Genomic DNA, 19,020 nt, shown 5'->3' with positions numbered 1-19,020 from the left:
ATGATTTTGTAATAAATGAGAGCTAAGTGGAGGAGAAATTGTTGAAGTTAAACATAAGAAAGGCACCTGGGGTGGATGGGATCTATCCAGTTATATTAGAGGAGGCAACAAAGCAACTAAGCAAACCCTTAGCCATAATTATGAGAACATCCTTGGACTCAGGGGAGGTCCCCACAGACTGGAGATGTGCAAATGTATCCCCAATTCACAAAAGGGGATCAAAGGGTGACACAAGTAATTACAGACCAGTTAGTTTAACTTCTGTTCCAGGTAAAATAATGGAGTCACTGGTTAAAGATGCATTGCAGGATCATCTAGAAAAGACTGTAGCAATAATTCAGACACAGCATGGGTTTGTTAAGGGAAAGTCTTGTCTGACAAATTTGATAGGATATTATGATGTGGTTACAAAGGATGCAAAAAATAATTTTGATATCATATATTTGGATATCAGGAAGGCTTTTGACACTGTTGTGCATGGAAGACTATTGTACAAATTGGAGCAGAATGGTATTAAGGGTAAGTTGCTACAATGGATAAAAGGATGGTTGAGTGGGAGAAGACAGAGGGTGGTAATTAATGGGTGCTGCTCTTTGTGGACTAATGTTATTAGTGGAGTCCCACAGGGTTTGGTGTTGGGTTCTCTGTTGTTTTGTATATTTATCAATGATACTGATGAAGGTATATCAGGCTTAGTGTCGAAGTTTTCAGATGATACAAAGGTTGGCAGGGTTGTTAATGACAGTAATGGCAGTGTGATACTGCAACAGGATCTAGATAATTTGGGCAGATGGGCTAAGAAGTGGCAACTGAAGTTTAACCTTGACAAATGCAAAGTACTGCATATGGGTAGAAATAACCCCAAAGAAATGTATCAACTGTGTGGTACTACACTTAAGGTGGTAGAAAATGAAAAAGACCTGGGAGTTTGTTTGTTCGTTTGTTTCGGGATTTATTGGGCACATCGGCAACTATAGCCATAGTGCGCCATACATATGGTAAGACCGGAGTAATTGTGCAGTCAGATATGAAGTTTTCTGAGCAATGCAGACAGGCTGCCAGGGCAGGTCATGGGGTTTTGTCAATGATATATAGGAATTTTGCTAGCAGGGAAAAGGAGGTGATTGTCCCTCTGTATAAGGCAATGGTCAGGCCACGCCTTGAGTACTGCGTACAGGTCTAGAGGCCTCATTTTAGGAAGGATGTAGATTTGCTTGAGCGTGTACAGAGAAGGGCAACAAGGTTGGTGAGGGGAATGAAGGATCCTCTTACCAAGAGATTTAAGTTCTGCAAATTGCAGCAGCTGGAGACTAGGCACCTGCACGGTGATCTCATTGAGGTGTATAAAGCCTTAAATGGATTGAGCATGCTGAATTCTGATGGGATCCTTCCACTTGTTCAGATTACGAACCTAAGGGGGCATAAATTCAAATTAAGAAAAGACAGATGTAGAATAGATGTGCGGAAATTTGCCTTTAGCCAGCGGGTGGTTAATTGCTGGAACAAACTTCCATCTGTCGTTGTGGAAGTTGATAGGTTAAATAAATTTCAGGAGGAACTGGACAGGCATTTAGAGGGAATGGTTGTGTGATTTTTTTTTTTTTTTTGCTGATGCTGCATAAGCTCATACATTTGCTTTCTTTCATCACATGCCACTACTACTGTGTACAGGTCTGGAGGCCTCATTTTAGGAAGGATGGAGAGTTGCTTGAATTAGAATTTGGTGAGGGGAACAAAGGGTTGCTCTTACAAAGAAAGGCTTAAGTTCTGCAAATTGCAACATCCGCAGACTAGGTGCCTGCAAGGTGATGTGATTGAGGTGTATAAGGCCTCAAATGGTTTCAGCAGGCTCAATGCTGATGGGATTCTTCCTCTTTCTCAAATTGGGCATAAATTCAAATTGAAGAAACACAGTTGTAGAATAGATGTGTGGAAATTTGCCTTTAGCCAGCAGGTAGTTGATTGTTGGAGCAAACTTTCATCTGTTGTTGTGGAAGTTGATAGCTTAAATAAATTCAAGAAAGAACTAGACAAACCTTTAAAGTGAATGGATGGGTGAAATGGGAAGATTTTTTTTTTTTTTTGGCTGATGCTGTATAAGCTTACTTTCTTGAATCATATGCCACTGCTAATGTTACTCCCACTGGGATGAATGCTGTTTGGTTTCGGAATCATACCTATAACCCCACGTTTCATCTCCAGTTATGATACATTAACCATTAGTCATATTCTCAAACAAATCAGAAGTAAATTTCTCAAAATGTGTTCAAAATGCTTAAGGGTTCTCAAGCCAGAAGACACTTTTGGTTTTCATGAAGGATGAGGGTTAAAAGGGTGTTTATTTTTTTCGCCAAACAGCTAAGCCTTGATTTGATTTTGGATTTTATTGTGGATTTTATGGTGCAAGGGCAACTAAGGCAATAATGTGCCAAGTCCAACCAAACTGCTAAGGCCATGAAGCATGTGTATATAATGGATGTATATATTATCCACAATACAATATATGCAATATATTGCATATATTATACTGTCAATTTGCCTGTTTTATAAGAAATGAGTTACCCAATCAAAGGGGGACCATGCACCTACCCTTAATAATTCCTGCTGACATGATGGGATTCAATGCAACAAATGTAGGCCCAACGGAAAAGGAGCCCACAAAGTATTTCTTAAATGGTATAACAGCTATGACAAAAGAAAGTGGGGGGAGAATCAACTATGCACAGTCCTGGATTAGCAGCATGGGTTGGGTATGTGGCTATTATCTTCAGCATGACTGTACATCTATATTGTAAAGTTGTTACAATATGGATGAACAAAATGTGCAGATAATAAGTGCATACCTATTTTTCAATCTGCCCATAAGTAGGATCAGCTTGAACACTTTAACACAAAATAAATTGATAAAAAAATAAATATATTCTTTTCTTTTCCCTATTATTTTTTAAATTTCTGTAGTCCTGTCTAAATGACCGAAATTTCTGTTATTTTCCCAATTTTACTTCGTTGATTTCCTTAATTTCTGGTCTGTGATACAGCAAATTGTTGTTATTTGGTTTTTAGGAGCATTAGCAACTAAGGCCATACTGCTCCGGGGATATGCGGTGGTCATTCTCTGACCTTTCCGCATCCTCCGTATTTGGTGGCTCATGGGCTCGAACCCCGGTCTAATCAAGAAGCATGTGCTACGCACTGCTGCTCCTGCCCACCTGGCTACGGAGGCGCCACAGCAAATTGTTGTAGCCACCAACTGTCTTTCACCAAATTGTCGTAGCCATCAAGTGCTTTTCATCAAATTGTCTTATACTGTATAATGAACTGTTGTGCACCAAATTGTCTTGGACACTGAACTGTCATACTATGAAGTTGTTGCATACATTAAATTGTTGTGTACCAAACTGTCCTACAACCAATTAATGTAATCCCCCGTGCCCATATGCTATTTTAAGATCAACTGTTTTACTTGTGGTTTTTCTGCCCACTCACACACACACACACACACACACACACACACACACACACACACACACACACACACACACACACACACACACACACACACACACACACACACACAGGCTTTGTTCAGAGAACTCTGACATTTTAAAATAAAAAAACATGTGAAACGTATCTTTGTTATCAGGTGACAATAAGTCTTCCATAAGTGAGCAAACATTTTGTTACTATTTACTATGTCAAAGGAAGGAAGAGACATTTTTAAACATATTATACTTTGAGGAGTGTACCTTGTTTTCTCAACTTTTAACAATGAGCAAAATCAGATACATTTTGAACAGACCTCATATTTAGCCTCTGCCTTTCCCAAGTAAGTTTCTGAGGAATCTAAAAGTTTGTAAAAATTGAAAAAACTATATGCATAAATACTATAAATATTAATTTTTTTCCTATTTTGACTTTGTAGAACATTGGGATTATTATCAAAAATAAAATAAAAATCAAAATTCTGTGGGGGAAAAAAAATAAAAAAAAATTAATTGAAAACATCCCAAAAATATTTTAAAAATTACTTAAGTTTTTTCTTTGCTTGGTTTGGTTTGTTTGGATTTTATTGGCGCATTAGCAACTAAGGCTATAATGCGCCAAGACCACATAATATATAAAAATTTAACCTCTCAGTGAGCTAATTAGTTAGGCCACCATGTCCAGATATATAATAAAAAATATATCAATAAAAGAAACAACGATAACATATAAATTTTAAATACGAGTAAAAACCTTTATTGATTTAAAAAAGCTAAAAACAGCAGACACATTGTCATTGTCGGATAAAATCTGACTGAGTGTATATGGCTCAGTCAGATGACTAAAACCGGTAAAACGGATATTGCTAAAATCTGGACAGTCAACAAAAATGTGTCTGATTGTTAAAATTGTGCCACAGGACTCACACACAGGAGGGTCAACAGCCCTCAGCAAAAACGAATGAGTCAGATGACTATGTCCTATGCGGGTCCGGGCAAGAACAACTTCCTCCTTACGATTCCTGCGCAGACTAGACTGCCACGGTTCAATTACAGGCTTTATACGATATAGTTTATTCCCAGTCTGTCTGTCTATTCCACAAATCCTGCCATTGGGAATGTATCTTTTGGTGTATTATTTGCCTGTAGTCTGTATAGGGGACTGACAGGCACCGATTATTATTGGGAATTGCTGATTTGGCTGCGGTGTCAGCCAAATCATTTCCCCTAATCCCAATGTGGCTGGGAATCCAGCAGAAGTGGATAGTGGATATCATATTCACGTTCACGGAGGAAGTGAATCTTCTGCTGAATGCTAGACAGAACTGGATGAGAGTTACATCTCACGGTTATTAAAGCCTGTAACACGCTGAGAGAGTCACGATATAAAATGAACCGTTGGTATTGGCATTCACTAATGTGATCCAAGGCTAACTCTATAGCTTGCAGCTCTGCAGTAAAAATGCTGCATTCAGAGGGAATCTGCTCCGATGCAGTGCTGTCTGTAAAGACAGCAGCAGATCCCACATATGATTCTGACTTCGAGCCGTCTGTGTAAACTGGCACGAAGTCGGTATGTTCAGCTCGGTGTGCTGAATAAAGCTGCAGGTAGACAGACGATGGAGTGTCCGACTTACCCCAATTTCTAAGAGACAAGTCACATGCTGGGACATGAGCATGCCAGGGTGGAAGGGATTGCTTTGGTGTTTGGGCAACCTTGTCTACCTTGATATTAAGTTCTTTGAGTAGCTCTTGGAGACGAATACCAAAAGGTCGGTTGGCAGTCTTACGGGTGTTGTACAAATTTTCCCATCGTGGCTCAAAAACGGATGGCCACATAGGATGGTCTGGCAGGGATTTCAGTTTTAAAGCGTAGTTCAGAGACAACTGCTTACGGCGAAGCGATAACGGCGGTTCGTTTCCTTCGACGTATAAGCTCTGGACTGGAGATGTTCGATATGCTCCAATAGCGGTACGGAGAACCAGATGATGGACAGGATCCAGCCAACGAAGTACACTGTCTCTGGCCGAACTGTATACCAGGGACCCGTAATCTAGTCTGGATCGTACAAGTGCACAGTAGATGCGTAGTAGGGTGCACTGATCCGCACCCCAAAATGTAGAGGAAAGAGAGCGCAGAATATTCAGCCCTCTTGTGAACTTTGTGCGGAGTTGACGGATGTGATCCAGAAAGGTCAACTTTTTATCAAATACGAGTCTCAAAAATTTTGTGTTCGCCGCTACTGGAATAGCATTTTGTCCGAGCCTTAGTTCAGGTTCAGGATGAAGATTACACTTACGACAAAAGCGTACGCAAATGGTCTTCTCCGGCGAGAACCTGAAGCCATTAGCAAGTGCCCAGGAATTAAGGCGATCAATGGCTTTTTGCAGTTGTCTTTCAATAAACCTCATGTTGCATGACTGACAAAATATGCTAAAGTCATCAACATAGAGGACACTGTTTACGGTTGGAGGAAGTTGTTCTGTGATGGAATTTACTTTGATGCGAAAAGCGTGACACTTAAAACTGATCCCTGTGGTACTCCCTCCTCTTGGCTAAAGGAACGAGAGAGTGAGGATCCCACACGAACTTGGAAAGATTGATTGGCCAAAAAGTTTTTAATAAAAATGGGGAGTTTCCCCCTAAGGCCAAGGCTATGCAGATCTTTTAAGATGCCAAATCTCCAAGTTGTGTCATACACTTTCTCCATGTCAAAGACCACTGACACCAAGTGTTCGCGTTTTAGGAAAGCATCCCGGATGGATATTTCCAGTCTAATAAGATGGTCCAAAGTGGACCGGTTCCTTTGGAAGCCGCACTGGAGGTTGGAGAGAAGGTCATTTGATTCTAAATACCAGATTAAACGAGAATTAACCATTCTCTCCAGGATTTTGCACAAACAGCTAGTCAGAGCAATAGGACGATAGTTTCTAGTGACTTTTGGATCCTTTCCTGGCTTAGCAAAGGCAAGAATGGTTGACTTGCGCCAGGAATCCGGAAACTGCCCTTCTATAAAGATTCTGTTATATAGAAGGAGCAGATAATCCATAGATTTTGTTGAAAGATGCTTAATCATTTCATAATGGATGCCATCTGGTCTAACAGCACTTGCTTTGGAAAGAGTGAGGGCTCTTTTCAGTTTCTGTATAGTAAATGCCTCGATGTAGGGATAAAGACTTAAAATGAAGTGCCTGTTTTTCGATTTGATTTTTCAGGACCAGGAACTCTGAGGAATACGATGGTGTTGCAGAGATGTTAGAGAATGTTTCCCCAAGAGAATTGGCTATTGCAGTTGGATCTGCAATAGTGCATCCATTATAATCTAGGATTGAAGAAGGGTGGGATGTATATTTTCCCTTCATTTACCGGATTTTATCCCAGACTACCTTAGAGTTGGTAGACTGGTTAATAGATGATGTAAAACGGATCCACGATTCCTTTTGTCTCTGATGGCGGATGTAGCGTGCTTTGGCTAGTGTGCGTTTAAAGGCTATAAGGTTGGTCATGGTAGGATATCGGCGAAATATCCCCCATGCTTTGTTTTGAGCCTTTTTTTGCTGCTGTGCATTGTGAATTCCACCAAGGTTTGGGAAATGGTGGAAACCGGGCAGATGTTTTTGGAACAGCATTCGCAGCTGCTTGGACGATAATTTCTGTGATGTACGTTACTGCATCATTGATAGGCTCTTGACTGACGGTGCTGAGATCAAAATTTGCCTGATGTTGGAAGGCAGACCAGTCAGCCTGATCAATCTTCCACCGTAGTAACCTGGAGGGAAGACATGGTCTCCCACTGTGTAACAAGGTTATCACAGGGAAGTGATCACTTCCGTATGGATTCTCCTCCACTTCCCAAGTGAGTGAAGGAAGTAGAGAAGGGGAGCAGATAGAGAGATCAATGGCAGAAAAAGTACGGGTAGGCATGTGGAAGAAGGTGTTTGTTCCAATATTTAGAAGGAAAGGTCATTGTCATTTAGCATACCCTCTATGACTCGTCCCCTTCCATTGATGTTAGCACTACCCCACTGGGTGTTATGTCCATTAAAATCCCTGAGAAGTAAGAAAGGGGAAGGCAACTGCATTACCAGATCATCAAGGTCTTCCTGGGAGATGTCAGTTCCAGGTGGCAAATAAATAGAGCACACGGTTAATAAAAATCCCACTGAAAGGCGAATTGCAACAGCCTCTATGCTGGTTGTAGCTAGCAAGGGTTGAACTGGGGTCTGGTTGCCCACAAGGATAGCCACTCCTCCATGAGCAGGACCATCCGCAATTCTATCCTTTCGAAAAAATGTGATGTTATGCATGGTGGGATCATCATTTGCTTTTAGATAAGTCTCCTGCAAGCAAAAGCAAACTGGCTCGTGCTTTTGCAGGAGGTCTTGATGTCATCAGTATTTCGCCAGAATCCACGACAATTCCATTGCAGGAATTTAGTCATTATTTTGACTTGGTGGGTCCATCAGGCGGCTTCCGAGGTGCTGAGGGCTTTATTTTGTCAGTCTTGGATTTATCTTTTTTGGGGAAGAAAGGACGCTGTCCGGTGTCCATTTCTTCCTCCGCAAAGAGTTCCAAGACTGATTCATCCGGTACCTCCTTGTTCTCTACATCCATTGTTTCTGGTATCATGGATGACTCTTCTGAAGTTTTTGGCTTTTCTTTACCACTTGGTTTTGGTAGTGGTGCAGCACTAGGAGGTACGGATATAGGAGTGGCAACTGATTGTGTTTTTTTGGTGGGATTTTGTGAACTCAATAAATAGCGTGCAATCGGGGTAAATGACTCTCTTGGTGGTATAGTCATCTCAGTTTGTGTCCCGATAGTGCACTTTGCAGAAACCTTCTGGGCATGTGAAGCTTTCCCGCTTTTTATTGGTTGGATACGTCTTCTGGCCTCTGGGTAGGAGATATTCAGCTCTGTTTTCAGTTTTTGGATTTCTTTTTTCATCCTTCCACCGCTGGCATGCTCTAGAGTAGGCGGGGTGCTCTCCTTGGCAATTGACACAGATCGGTTTTGGAGCTGAACATTCCTTGCTCTCGTGGTCTTTAACACCACATCGAGCACAGGCAAGGTTACCACGACAAGATGTTTGTGAGTGGCTGTATTTTTGGCATCTAAAACACCGCAGTGGGTTTGGGATATAAAGCCTCACTGGGCAGTTTAGATAGCCTGCCTTTATGGAACTTGGAGGCCGTGGGGTGTTAAATGTGAGGATAAGAACTCGGGTAGGGACGAGATTCCTATCCTTGCGTATCGATATTCTCTTAACAGCTGTCACTCCTTGGTCTTTTAATTCAGAGCAGATCTCTTCTTCAGAAACATGAAGAAGGTCCCACTCTGAAATTACGCCTCTTGAAGAGTTCAAAGTTTTGTGGGGGGTTACAATGATAGGTATTCCCCCTATTGATGTGGCGTTCAGGATTTTTTCCGCCTGTTTAACATTTGTAGCTTCAAACAAAAGGTCGCCAGAACGCAGTCTTTTTACAGATTTAGGTGAACCTGCCAACCCCTCTAATCCTTTCTGGATGAAGAAGGGTGACATCTTTCCAATTGACTGCTCTCTGGTGGAATGGAGAATGAGGAAAAGCGCTGTCACTGATGGTGGTTGTGTTTCCTCAGTCCTGGCTCTTTTTGCAGAGGTGTTTTCTGCGTCATGATCTCGATTAGGTAGGGGCCTTGTTGGGGCCCCAGAAGAAATTGGATTTAAATTACTCATATGAGTAAAGAGAAAGTGTCTGATGCCTAAGTACTTCACACACCACGGAGCCCTACGAGGGGACGCCCACTCGTGAACTAGCAGGTACTGCGTACACGAATGGGACGCCGAGTTCGCTTAGGAGCACCATACCCACGTTACCAATAAGTCTTTATCCCGTCCCAGGACCATAGGGAGGGAGACTTATTGGAACGCAGTTGACCCTAGCAGTAAAAAACCACCCGCCGATTGATCCCAGTCGGGCCGGTCCGGGACCTCCCGTCTTGTCGAAGCAGGGGCCAAAGTGGTGTATTAAGGCTGGGCCCCTCAACCACCAGGATCCCCCTTTCTGAAATCCACGGGCACAGCGCACGGCTGCACACGCTGGATCCAATGATGTAACCTGGAACCAAAGTATGGGCGTTAGATCCCAGTGATGCTAATCTGGAAAACCAGCAGCATCACTGGGAGATCCCCTCACCACGTACAGGTGCCACGTCGAGGGGTTTTTTCTTTTCAGTAATACTCCTTACATTTATATGTATTATGTAATTCAGTTTCATCAACTTCTGGATCCAAATTCCAAAGAAGATTTTTGGCCCCTGGTTTGTGTAAGTCCATGTTTCAAAGCTTATTATATTTAATAAAGGTCACGCTTGCCTTTGCTGATTTTAAAAACTATTCTAAAATAAAAATCACTATTATTAATAAACAGTTGATGGATGACAGCATGTTTTGGTAGAGTTTTGTTGATACTGCATTGACAGAACCTTGAAAACATATGTGTGCATACTTGCAAATGTTTAATGTTTCATGTAGTCTCCAGTAAATTTAGCACAGAGATTGTACACTTCACAATAGTTAATTTTTAGTGAAGAAAATAAGGAAAACATTGAGAGGTGTTATGATTATTGCTAAGTGAAAAAGAGCACCTTTATGGCACAAAAAAGGCTAAAAGAAAAAGGGGGGATTCAAAATGACCTCCATGTACTTGCCAGTGAAGTATAATCAAGATAATTTGATATTTGGTTTTATTTTGTAATAAATATGAGATGAACAGAAAGGGCACTCAAATTTTGCCCAGAAGCAGCCTGATGTAACCAAAGTCGCACTTGGGGACAAAATACTACAACTGAAACATATGCATGATAATTATTTCTGCAAAAACTTTTGGTTGTGTCAGAGACCACTGTACAAAGGGAAGAGGGTTCTCTAGTATAAAAAATAATGTACAAGGGTTCTAGCATTCACAATTTTTGAAACTACTAATTAGACAATCTGACTGATCAAACTTACCCATCCAACACCTTATAAAAGGAGTAGGTGTTAAGTTTTCGAGGGTTACTACCTGGACATCGGGATTCTTGTACTGAATTTGTGGCAGATACCAAAACACGAAATCACTAAAATTTTAGAAATTTACAAAGTTTTAGAATAATAGTATATTTTAACATATTGAAAATGCTGAATTGAGGTTAAAAAATTAATAACACAAACCTTAATATATAAATTTCTACATATACTGCAGGAATACTTTCTACTTATTTGAGCATACATATTCTCAAGTAGAAAATTTATCATAATCATTTTCCTGAAAATAAATTAGGCATACTATATGTACCAATCAAGTGATTGGGATTCATAGATATTCTTTTATACCTGGGAATACTTTTTTCTGAAATTTCTCAGATCTCAATGTTTCTGAAATTTCTCAGATCTCAATGTTTCAGTTCTTCATTTTGTACCCTGACTTACTATGTAATCTGTGAAAAACAGTTAAGAAAATTAAGGAACTCTGAACAACATCACAGTAACTGATTTAATTCATTAAAATACAATTAATGTTTCAAAAAGTGACTTTTTAAAATTAAAATGCATCAACAGATTGTTGCTCAACTTTTGGTAACAAAATTAGTAGCACTGTAAAAAAACAAGCTCACTCTTGGTCAACGTTCTTTTATTGTTATTGTTTTCAGTGTACTACAGCAATAAATATTTGCCAGTTTTCTGTACTTTTACATAAGTACATTTAGTTCTTTAGTTAATGTTTCATAATCATTAAAAAGTTCAGATTTTAAGCACACTGAAATTTCATGTTTCAATTTTTCTTCTAGTAAGACTGAGCTGTCAAGATCCAATGCTTTATATTCTTAAGCCTTTGATAGAATAATGCAAAATTCAGTCCCTTCATTTTTTTTTTTTTTTTTTTTTTTCACTATTTTCCCCATAAATGTGGAACCAGAAACACTTCATAACATATTTTGCATATTTTGTCATTTCGTTTTTAGAGCTCATTTTGAAAGCCATTGGCCAAATTTGATGCAAAGTACTCTGTAAATATATTATCAATGACAAACTCTTTTCATCTTATTTCTCCCAAATAAACTTTGTCCTTCATATAATTACTTAATTTGGAGTTAATTTTATTAAGGACTTTAAGTAAAACTGAAGTGCACCTTCGCTAGTTAGTAAGTTGGAATCTTCACAACTTAGTGATTTGATTGTGTCTCAGATGAAAAATACATAATTTTCTAATACAGTAATAGATACATTATTTATGGTCCTCCCTATAATGTAAATAGTTCAAATGTGATAATGCATTTTTGATGCAACATTTTATTTTCAACTCTTAACCACAAATCACTTTTTTTTTTTTTTAATGCTCTCTCTTTATTGGCTAGTTCTTGAAAATTCTTGTAATCTGCCTTAGTTTGCCTAACCCACTACAAAACTTGATTACAAACTAGTTTATACTACTGTACACTAGTTTACAGACTAGATTATACCTACTGTCGTCTGATAATTTATATCCATCCCATGTATTTTTCTTTTCTGCCAGTGGTCTCATCAGTTCATCTGATATCCATTAAGTCTAAGTCTTGAATGGTATCTCTAAGGTGGCATAAAAAGCCTAGCTTCTACAAATACCATCCTGAATACTTCCAATTTAGAATTTTCTATTGGTAACATCATCAGTTGGTCCTACTGAATAGAATTTAAAAACTGTCTGAGACCACTGTAGTCACCTTATGAAAGTAAAAGCTCTTCCCTTTGCCACCAACAGTAGTTACATCTTTAATCCTCTGAAAGTGCCCCTGGATACAGTATGCCAGAGTCATTTTTTCAATTAAAAAAAAAATAATAAAATTTATAAGAGTGATATGAATGCCACTTTATGAATTCCTCAATTATTATTTCAAATTCATCTGCATCATTAATTGTTTTGAAGAAGTTTGTCCATAAAAAAATAAAAACCAAGCATTTTCTTAAGCCTATCTATGCATATTAATTATCTCATGTTGAAAAACAAGAATTTAAAATTAGCCTCATCTTTCCCATTCAATTAACGAAACATGTTATCATCACCTTTGATCCATGCATCTCCCAATGGACACACTGACTCAAATCAGGTGCTGTCTATGTTTCTCAATGACAGACCACTAAATGCTGTGGGCAGGATTAACATTAGTTTCTTTTAAGTCTCGCTTGCAGGAAATAAAGACAGTGACCAAATGCAGACGCTGTTTAATAAGTGAAAAAAAAAAGACATGCCTAAAGTATTGAAATTGGATTTTATTTTAAAAAAGTATTTTAAAACATATGTTTTTTATTTTAAAAAAAGTAATTTAAAACATATTTTAAAACAATTTTAAAAAATGGATTATTTACAATTTTGTTCATAAGAGACTGAAAATAAAGAGTGGTAGCAGAAAGTTAGCAATTTTAAATGTTTTCATTTTGATTTTGAGGTTATGAAGGGGCATACTTGATTCCAAGGAGCATCTGTCAGAAGAAAATTTGAGTGCACGTCAGAGGGTGGCATGCATGGCCAGTGAGACCTCACACAATATTTCAGCAACTTGTACTCTTTGTTCTCCCTCCACACAGCTGAAACTCCTAACAACTGTTTTTAAAATTTTTTTCTTTGATTTCTCCAGTGAAAATTCCAGAAATCTATGTTATTATTGCACAATTATGAAAATTTCAAGTATTAAGTTAAATCTAATTATGCATGTGTTGAGTGGCATCTATCATATACAATTATTAATAGCCAGCTGGCTTTACTGACATGAACCTTTCTCCAATTGATAATACTCTTTGGATTAATGACACTGAAGTGTTGTTTGGAATTAAACTGTTCACATACATGTGAACAGTTTAATTGTTCATGTGTCATGTTTAATGCAGCAGTCTTTTCTGTTATTGACAGGCTAGCATCCAATTGCATGCACTTGCTGAAGCACATGGTTTTTTGATTTGCATTTTGCTTGCTGACAGGTCTAAAGGGCATTTTAATTTCAAAAATTAATTGAATATATGTTTTAATGTTTATATTAAAAAAATAATAAATATATAAAAATATTTTTAACATAAAAATGGACTTTTCACAGTTGTGTTCAGAAACAGATTAAAAATAAAGGTGGCATCAAAAAAGGACAAATTTGATTTATTTGTTTCTGATATTTCAACGTCATTATGCACTGATGACTGTCACTAGTTCTTTTATCTGCAGATTCTTAATGCTTAGAGTCACCGCAGATAATGATATCAAGAGTATTGCTTTCTCACGTTGCCTTGCTAGTGTAGAAAACAGTCATTCAATAAAATACATGGAAAAATCATGCTGATGTGTGAGTAACCAATCCACAAGTTCCAGTTAATATCTGGAAAGTTAACTGATTGAAATTTGCAGACTGGTTTTGATTTTTTGATTTGGTAGTTGTTGGCGCATCGGCTTCTGTGGCCATATTGCACCTCCCAAGGTTTTTGCAGTACTTTGATCCAAGCCCGAGGCGGGAATCGAACCCGCGACCTTTGGGTTGCCGGGCAGGTACTTTACCCACTCGGCTAGCCCGGTCGGCTTGCAGACTGGTCATTGAACATCCTTCAGTTCATTACTAGACGGTCTAATTCACAAGAATTCAATGCAAACCAACTGATGTGCGTGTGTAAAGAAAATACACAATTTTAGCAGTGTGTGGGGGGAGAAGCAGATATCTTTCAAGCAACAAAATATTGGCAATTATTTTAAAGCTGCATAAGCAATTACAGTATATAATGTGTAAATAATAAATATAAATTACTATATCTCTCATTATGTTTTTTCCTGCTTATCTTTTATACTCTACAGATTTCACTGAAAATTAATTATCCAAAAAAACCCAACTACCATAATACAAACGCCATACTTTCTGGCATATAAGTGAGCTTCTAATTTTTATGTTAAATTTCTATTTAGTCCTGTATTGACCATATGAGTTGAACTAGTTTTGTACAGTAATCTTTTGCATTTCTTGTAGCGGTGTATTAGAGTCTAGATTAAGAATTAATGTCTACTTTTTAATTCTTAATCCAGCGGAATTACTTAACAAGTACAGGTCACTGTTGAAAAAAAGCCGTGAAGTAGGGTTAAATTTGAAAGTGTCTGCAATTCTGCCCAGACACGATAGCAGGGAGTATATGATGAGAGCCTTGTCGATCAATTCGGCCCTGGAAAGATTGTGCAAGGCTCAAGGGGTCAAATTTTTTTCAGCCTGGAATGTACTTGTTAACAGGAGAGATTGCTTCTACAGGGATGGGATACACTTAAATAGAAAGGGTGCAAGAATATTTGCTGATGCTATCGAGGCAGTGTTAGGTGGGTCGGAAAACTGCTAACTTGGGGGGAGACAAAGACTAATGGATTAACAGTAGCCACTGGCAGAGGTGAAAGAGATTCTTGCACTGCTTCTATTGGAATGAGCAGAAGCCTGAAAAACAAGATGCAGGATATTTCAGAGACTGCTGGAAGTCATTGTGATACAAGTAAACACATGGGTTGTGTTAGGGTAGCTAAGAATAGAAACAAGTGCAGGTATACTTGCGTGTACACCAATGCTAGGAGTTTAGTAAATAAATTTGATGAATTTGAGGTATTGCTCAAAACATCAAAGGCAGATATTGTTGGGATATCAGAGACGTGGTGTCACACAGATATAAGGAATGCAGAACTGGAATTTGGGGAGTACAATGTGTATAGAAAGGATAGACAGGACAGGAGGGGAGGAGGGGTTATGCTATTAGTTAAAAAACACATAAAATCCAAGGAAGTGAAGCCAGTCGACATTGATGGACAGGGCAGTGTCGAGTCAGTTTGGTGTGACATAAACATAGGTAAATCAAAATTGAGAGTAGGAGTGTGCTATAGGCCTAATGACTCTGATGAGTATAATAAGATACTGTACAGGGAAATAGAATGGGCCAGTAAATCAGAGAGTCTTATAATGGGGGATTTTAATTTCCCAGATATTGACTGGAATTTGTGGTTTGGTCACTCACACACTAGCAGGGCTTTTGTGGATTTATTGGATGATTGTTTTCTACACCAGCATGTTCGGGAGGCAACTAGAGGGAGTAATACTCTTGATCTGATTATCAGTAGTGATTCTTCATGCATTAGGAATCTGCAGATAAAGGAACCACTGGGTGGCAGTGATCACAGTGTGCTGAAGTGGGATTTACTCAAGGAGGTAACTACCATCAGAGGCAAAGGGAGGGGTTTTTGCTTTCGTAAAGGCGACTATGATGGTCTGAGACAGTATTTAAATTCTATACAGTGGGACCAACTGATGATGTTACCAACAGCAAATTCAAAATGGGAAGCATTCAAGGAACTAATCTTGGAAGCTACCAGGCTTTACATACCAACCAAGAAATATTGTTCAAGGTTCAGGCCTAAATGGTTGTCAGATGAACTAATGAGACATATGGCAGAGAAGAAAAATGCATGGGATACATACAAATTAATGGGTGACATGGAAGCCTATGATAGATATAAGTTGGTCTGTAACCAAGTCACAAAGGAGATTAGGCAGGCAAAGGCAGACTACGAAAAATCCTTGGCAAAGGATGCAAAGAAAAACAGAAAAGAGTTCTTTACCTATTTAAACTCAAGAAGGAAAGGGATGAATCAGATTGCTCCACTGGATGTTGATGGTTCAACAGTTGAGGATCCTGCTCAGGTGGCTAACAATCTAAATGAGTATTTTGCATCTACATTCACACATGAGGAGTTATTCAGGAAGGGGAATGTCGTAGGTGAAGTAAACATTGGCAGTGAGCTAGATTATTTTCTAATAACTGAGAGGAAAGTGGAGGAGAAATTGCTGAGGATAAACATAAAAAAGGCACCAGGGGTGGATGGGATCTATCCAGTTATATTAAAGGAGGCAGCAAAGGAAGTAAGCAAACCCCTAGCCATAATTATGAGAGCTTCTTTGGACTCAGGGGAGGTACCCATGGACTGGAGATGTGCAAATGTAATCCCAATTCACAAAGGAGGATCAAAGGCTGACACAAGTAATTATAGACCTGTTAGTTTAACTTCGGTTCCAGGAAAATTAATGGAGGCACTGGTTAAAGAAGCACTGCAGGATCATCTGGACAAGAATTCAATTATAGCTCAGACACAGCATGGTTTTGTTAAGGGCAGGTCTTGTCTGACCAATTTGATTGGATACTATGATGTAGTCACAAAAGAACTGGATGCAGGGAATAACTTTGATATTATATATTTGGATCTTAGAAAGGCTTTTGATACTGTTGCGCATGGAAGACTGCTGCACAAATTGGAGAAGTGTGGCATTGGAGGTAAATTGCTGCTATGGATAAAGGGATGGTTGAGTGGCAGAAGACAGAGAGTGGTAATCAATGGACACTGAACAACGTGGACTAATGTTATTAGTGGAGTTCCTCAGGGTTCAGTGTTGGGTCCATTGTTGTTTTCAGTATTTATAAATGATATTGATGATGGTGTATCAGGCTTAATGTCCAAGTTTGCAGACGATACCAAGGTTGGCAGGGTTGTTAAGGACACTATTGATACTATGCTACTGCAACAGGATCTGGAAAGGTTGAGCAGATGGGCTGAGAGGTGGCAAATGAAGTTTAACATTGACAAATGTAAAGTACTACATATGGGAAACAGTAACCCCAGATCAACGTATCAACTCTGTGGTACTACGCTGACAGTGGTAGAGAATGAAAAGGACCTGGGGGTAATTGTGCAGGCAGATATGAAGTTCTCTGAGCAGTGCAGACGAGCTGCAAGAGTAGCTCATGGTGTCTTGTCAATGATATACAGGAATTTTTCTAGCAGGGATAAGGATGTGATTATTCCCTTGTATAAGGCATTGGTCAGGCCACACCTTGAGTACTGTATACAGGTCTGGAGGCCTCATTTCAAGAAGGATGTAGAGCTGCTCGTACGAGTACAGAGAAGGGCAACAAGATTAGTGAATGGAACAAAGGGTTGCTCTTACGAAGAAAGGCTTAAGTTTTGCAAATTACAGAGCCTGGAGACTAGGCATCGGCGAGGTGATCTGATAGAGGTGTATAAGGCTTTGAATGGCTTGAGCATGCTCAATGCCGATGGGATTCTTCCTCTTGCTCAGAATAATCACCTGAGAGGGCATAAATTCAAATTGAGGAAGGACGGATGTCGGATAGATGTGCGGAAATTTGCCTTTAGCCAGCGGGCAGTTGGTTTGTGGAATAGACTCCCATCGCTTGTTGTTGAAGTTGATAGCCTAAATAAATTTAAGGCTCAGCTGGACAGGTATTTCGAACGAACGGAGGGGTGAAATGGGAGTAGTGGTTGTTTTTTTTTTTTGGCTGATGCTGAATAAGCTTGCTTTCTTGCATCATATGCCTCTACTAATGCTAATGCTAATTCCATTATCTTATATGTTCTTTTAGCGGCATGGCGTGCAGGTATATCCAGAAATGGAAATTGGTGAAATAATGAGCACTTCAACCTGCCTTTAATTTCTTAAAGAATTATAGATTATTCTCAGACATTTTGTGATACTTCCTGTACCACGTCTTCGACTGTAAAGACAGTAGAACTGGTAAACTATGGCGACTTCATTTATATAGAGTTGTTAATTTGATTAGTTATTTCTCATTAATATTTAGTCTTTAATACTTATATGCATAACAGAACATAAGTTAAGTCAACAGAAAGCTATTAATAAACATCTGGTGAAGATTAATTTTAGCAGTTTAAATAACTTTTAAATCAGTTAATAATTTAGTTAAGATTAATATTTAATAAAATTAAAATCAAGTAAATAAACAGCCACGAATACTTTCATTCCTCTAATACTGTTCTTATGACACCATTAGCCTCACATACCAAGACAGTGGTTTACAACTAATTATATTTATATGCTCTATACTATACTCTCAAACTAAGAATTTTTAAATCAAAACTAGTTAAGGTCTCATGGAGCCAACAGTTTGTACCTGAGAGTGAGGATATTCAGAGAGAGAGAGAGAGATTTGGATGTTGTGGGATATCTGTTTGATGGCTAATCTTTATGAGCATCTTAATTGTATAGGTGTGTTCAAGATTGCTTTAGAAGGGGGAATAAGGGTTCTTTTTTTCGAGGTATAATTATTAATATTTCTATTTTTGTTTTTTATCTGTTCTAATACTCTGCTTTTAAAAATATGCATGTGGTTAATGTCTGTGTGCAGTGGTTAGAACAGATATTTTCTTGAAATCCTACTGTGATCCTCAAACCAGGTGTGGAATGCAGGAGCCGATTTTGTTAATAGGCTGTAGACTATGCCATATTTATGTTCTTTAATTCTTCTGAATAATCTTCTACCAGTTTTCCCAATATACGATTTTTGGCAATCTCTGCATTGTAGATTATACACTGGTTGTTTAGAGGCAAGGATCTTCATCAGAGGTACAGGGAGGAAGGGGGTTTTTAACATATTGTTAATGGTATTAGTTCTTGTAAATCTGGTGTACAACCCATATTCTTTGGATGTGTTTTTGATCTGTTCGCTAA

The 19,020-nt window shown here is 38.7% G+C and overlaps 1 protein-coding gene across 1 annotated transcript in view; it reads right to left on the bottom strand.

Annotated features, from left to right (window-relative positions):
* mRpS25 (mitochondrial ribosomal protein S25) overlaps positions 1-19,020 on the bottom strand; it is a 49,535-nt gene that overhangs the window by 18,675 nt on the left and 11,840 nt on the right. The window contains exon 2 of the mRNA XM_090379840.1: positions 10,475-10,581. Within this exon, the coding sequence (XP_090235966.1) occupies positions 10,475-10,581 (107 nt within the window). The remainder of the gene's footprint in view (positions 1-10,474; positions 10,582-19,020) is intronic.

Source organism: Mastigoproctus giganteus, chromosome 8, assembly GCF_048544385.1.
Source record: "Mastigoproctus giganteus isolate SK-2022 chromosome 8, ASM4854438v1, whole genome shotgun sequence".
NCBI lineage: Eukaryota > Metazoa > Arthropoda > Arachnida > Uropygi > Thelyphonidae > Mastigoproctus > Mastigoproctus giganteus.
The sequence above is the reverse complement of the archived record's forward strand: the minus strand, read 5'-3'. Positions and strand labels throughout refer to the sequence as shown.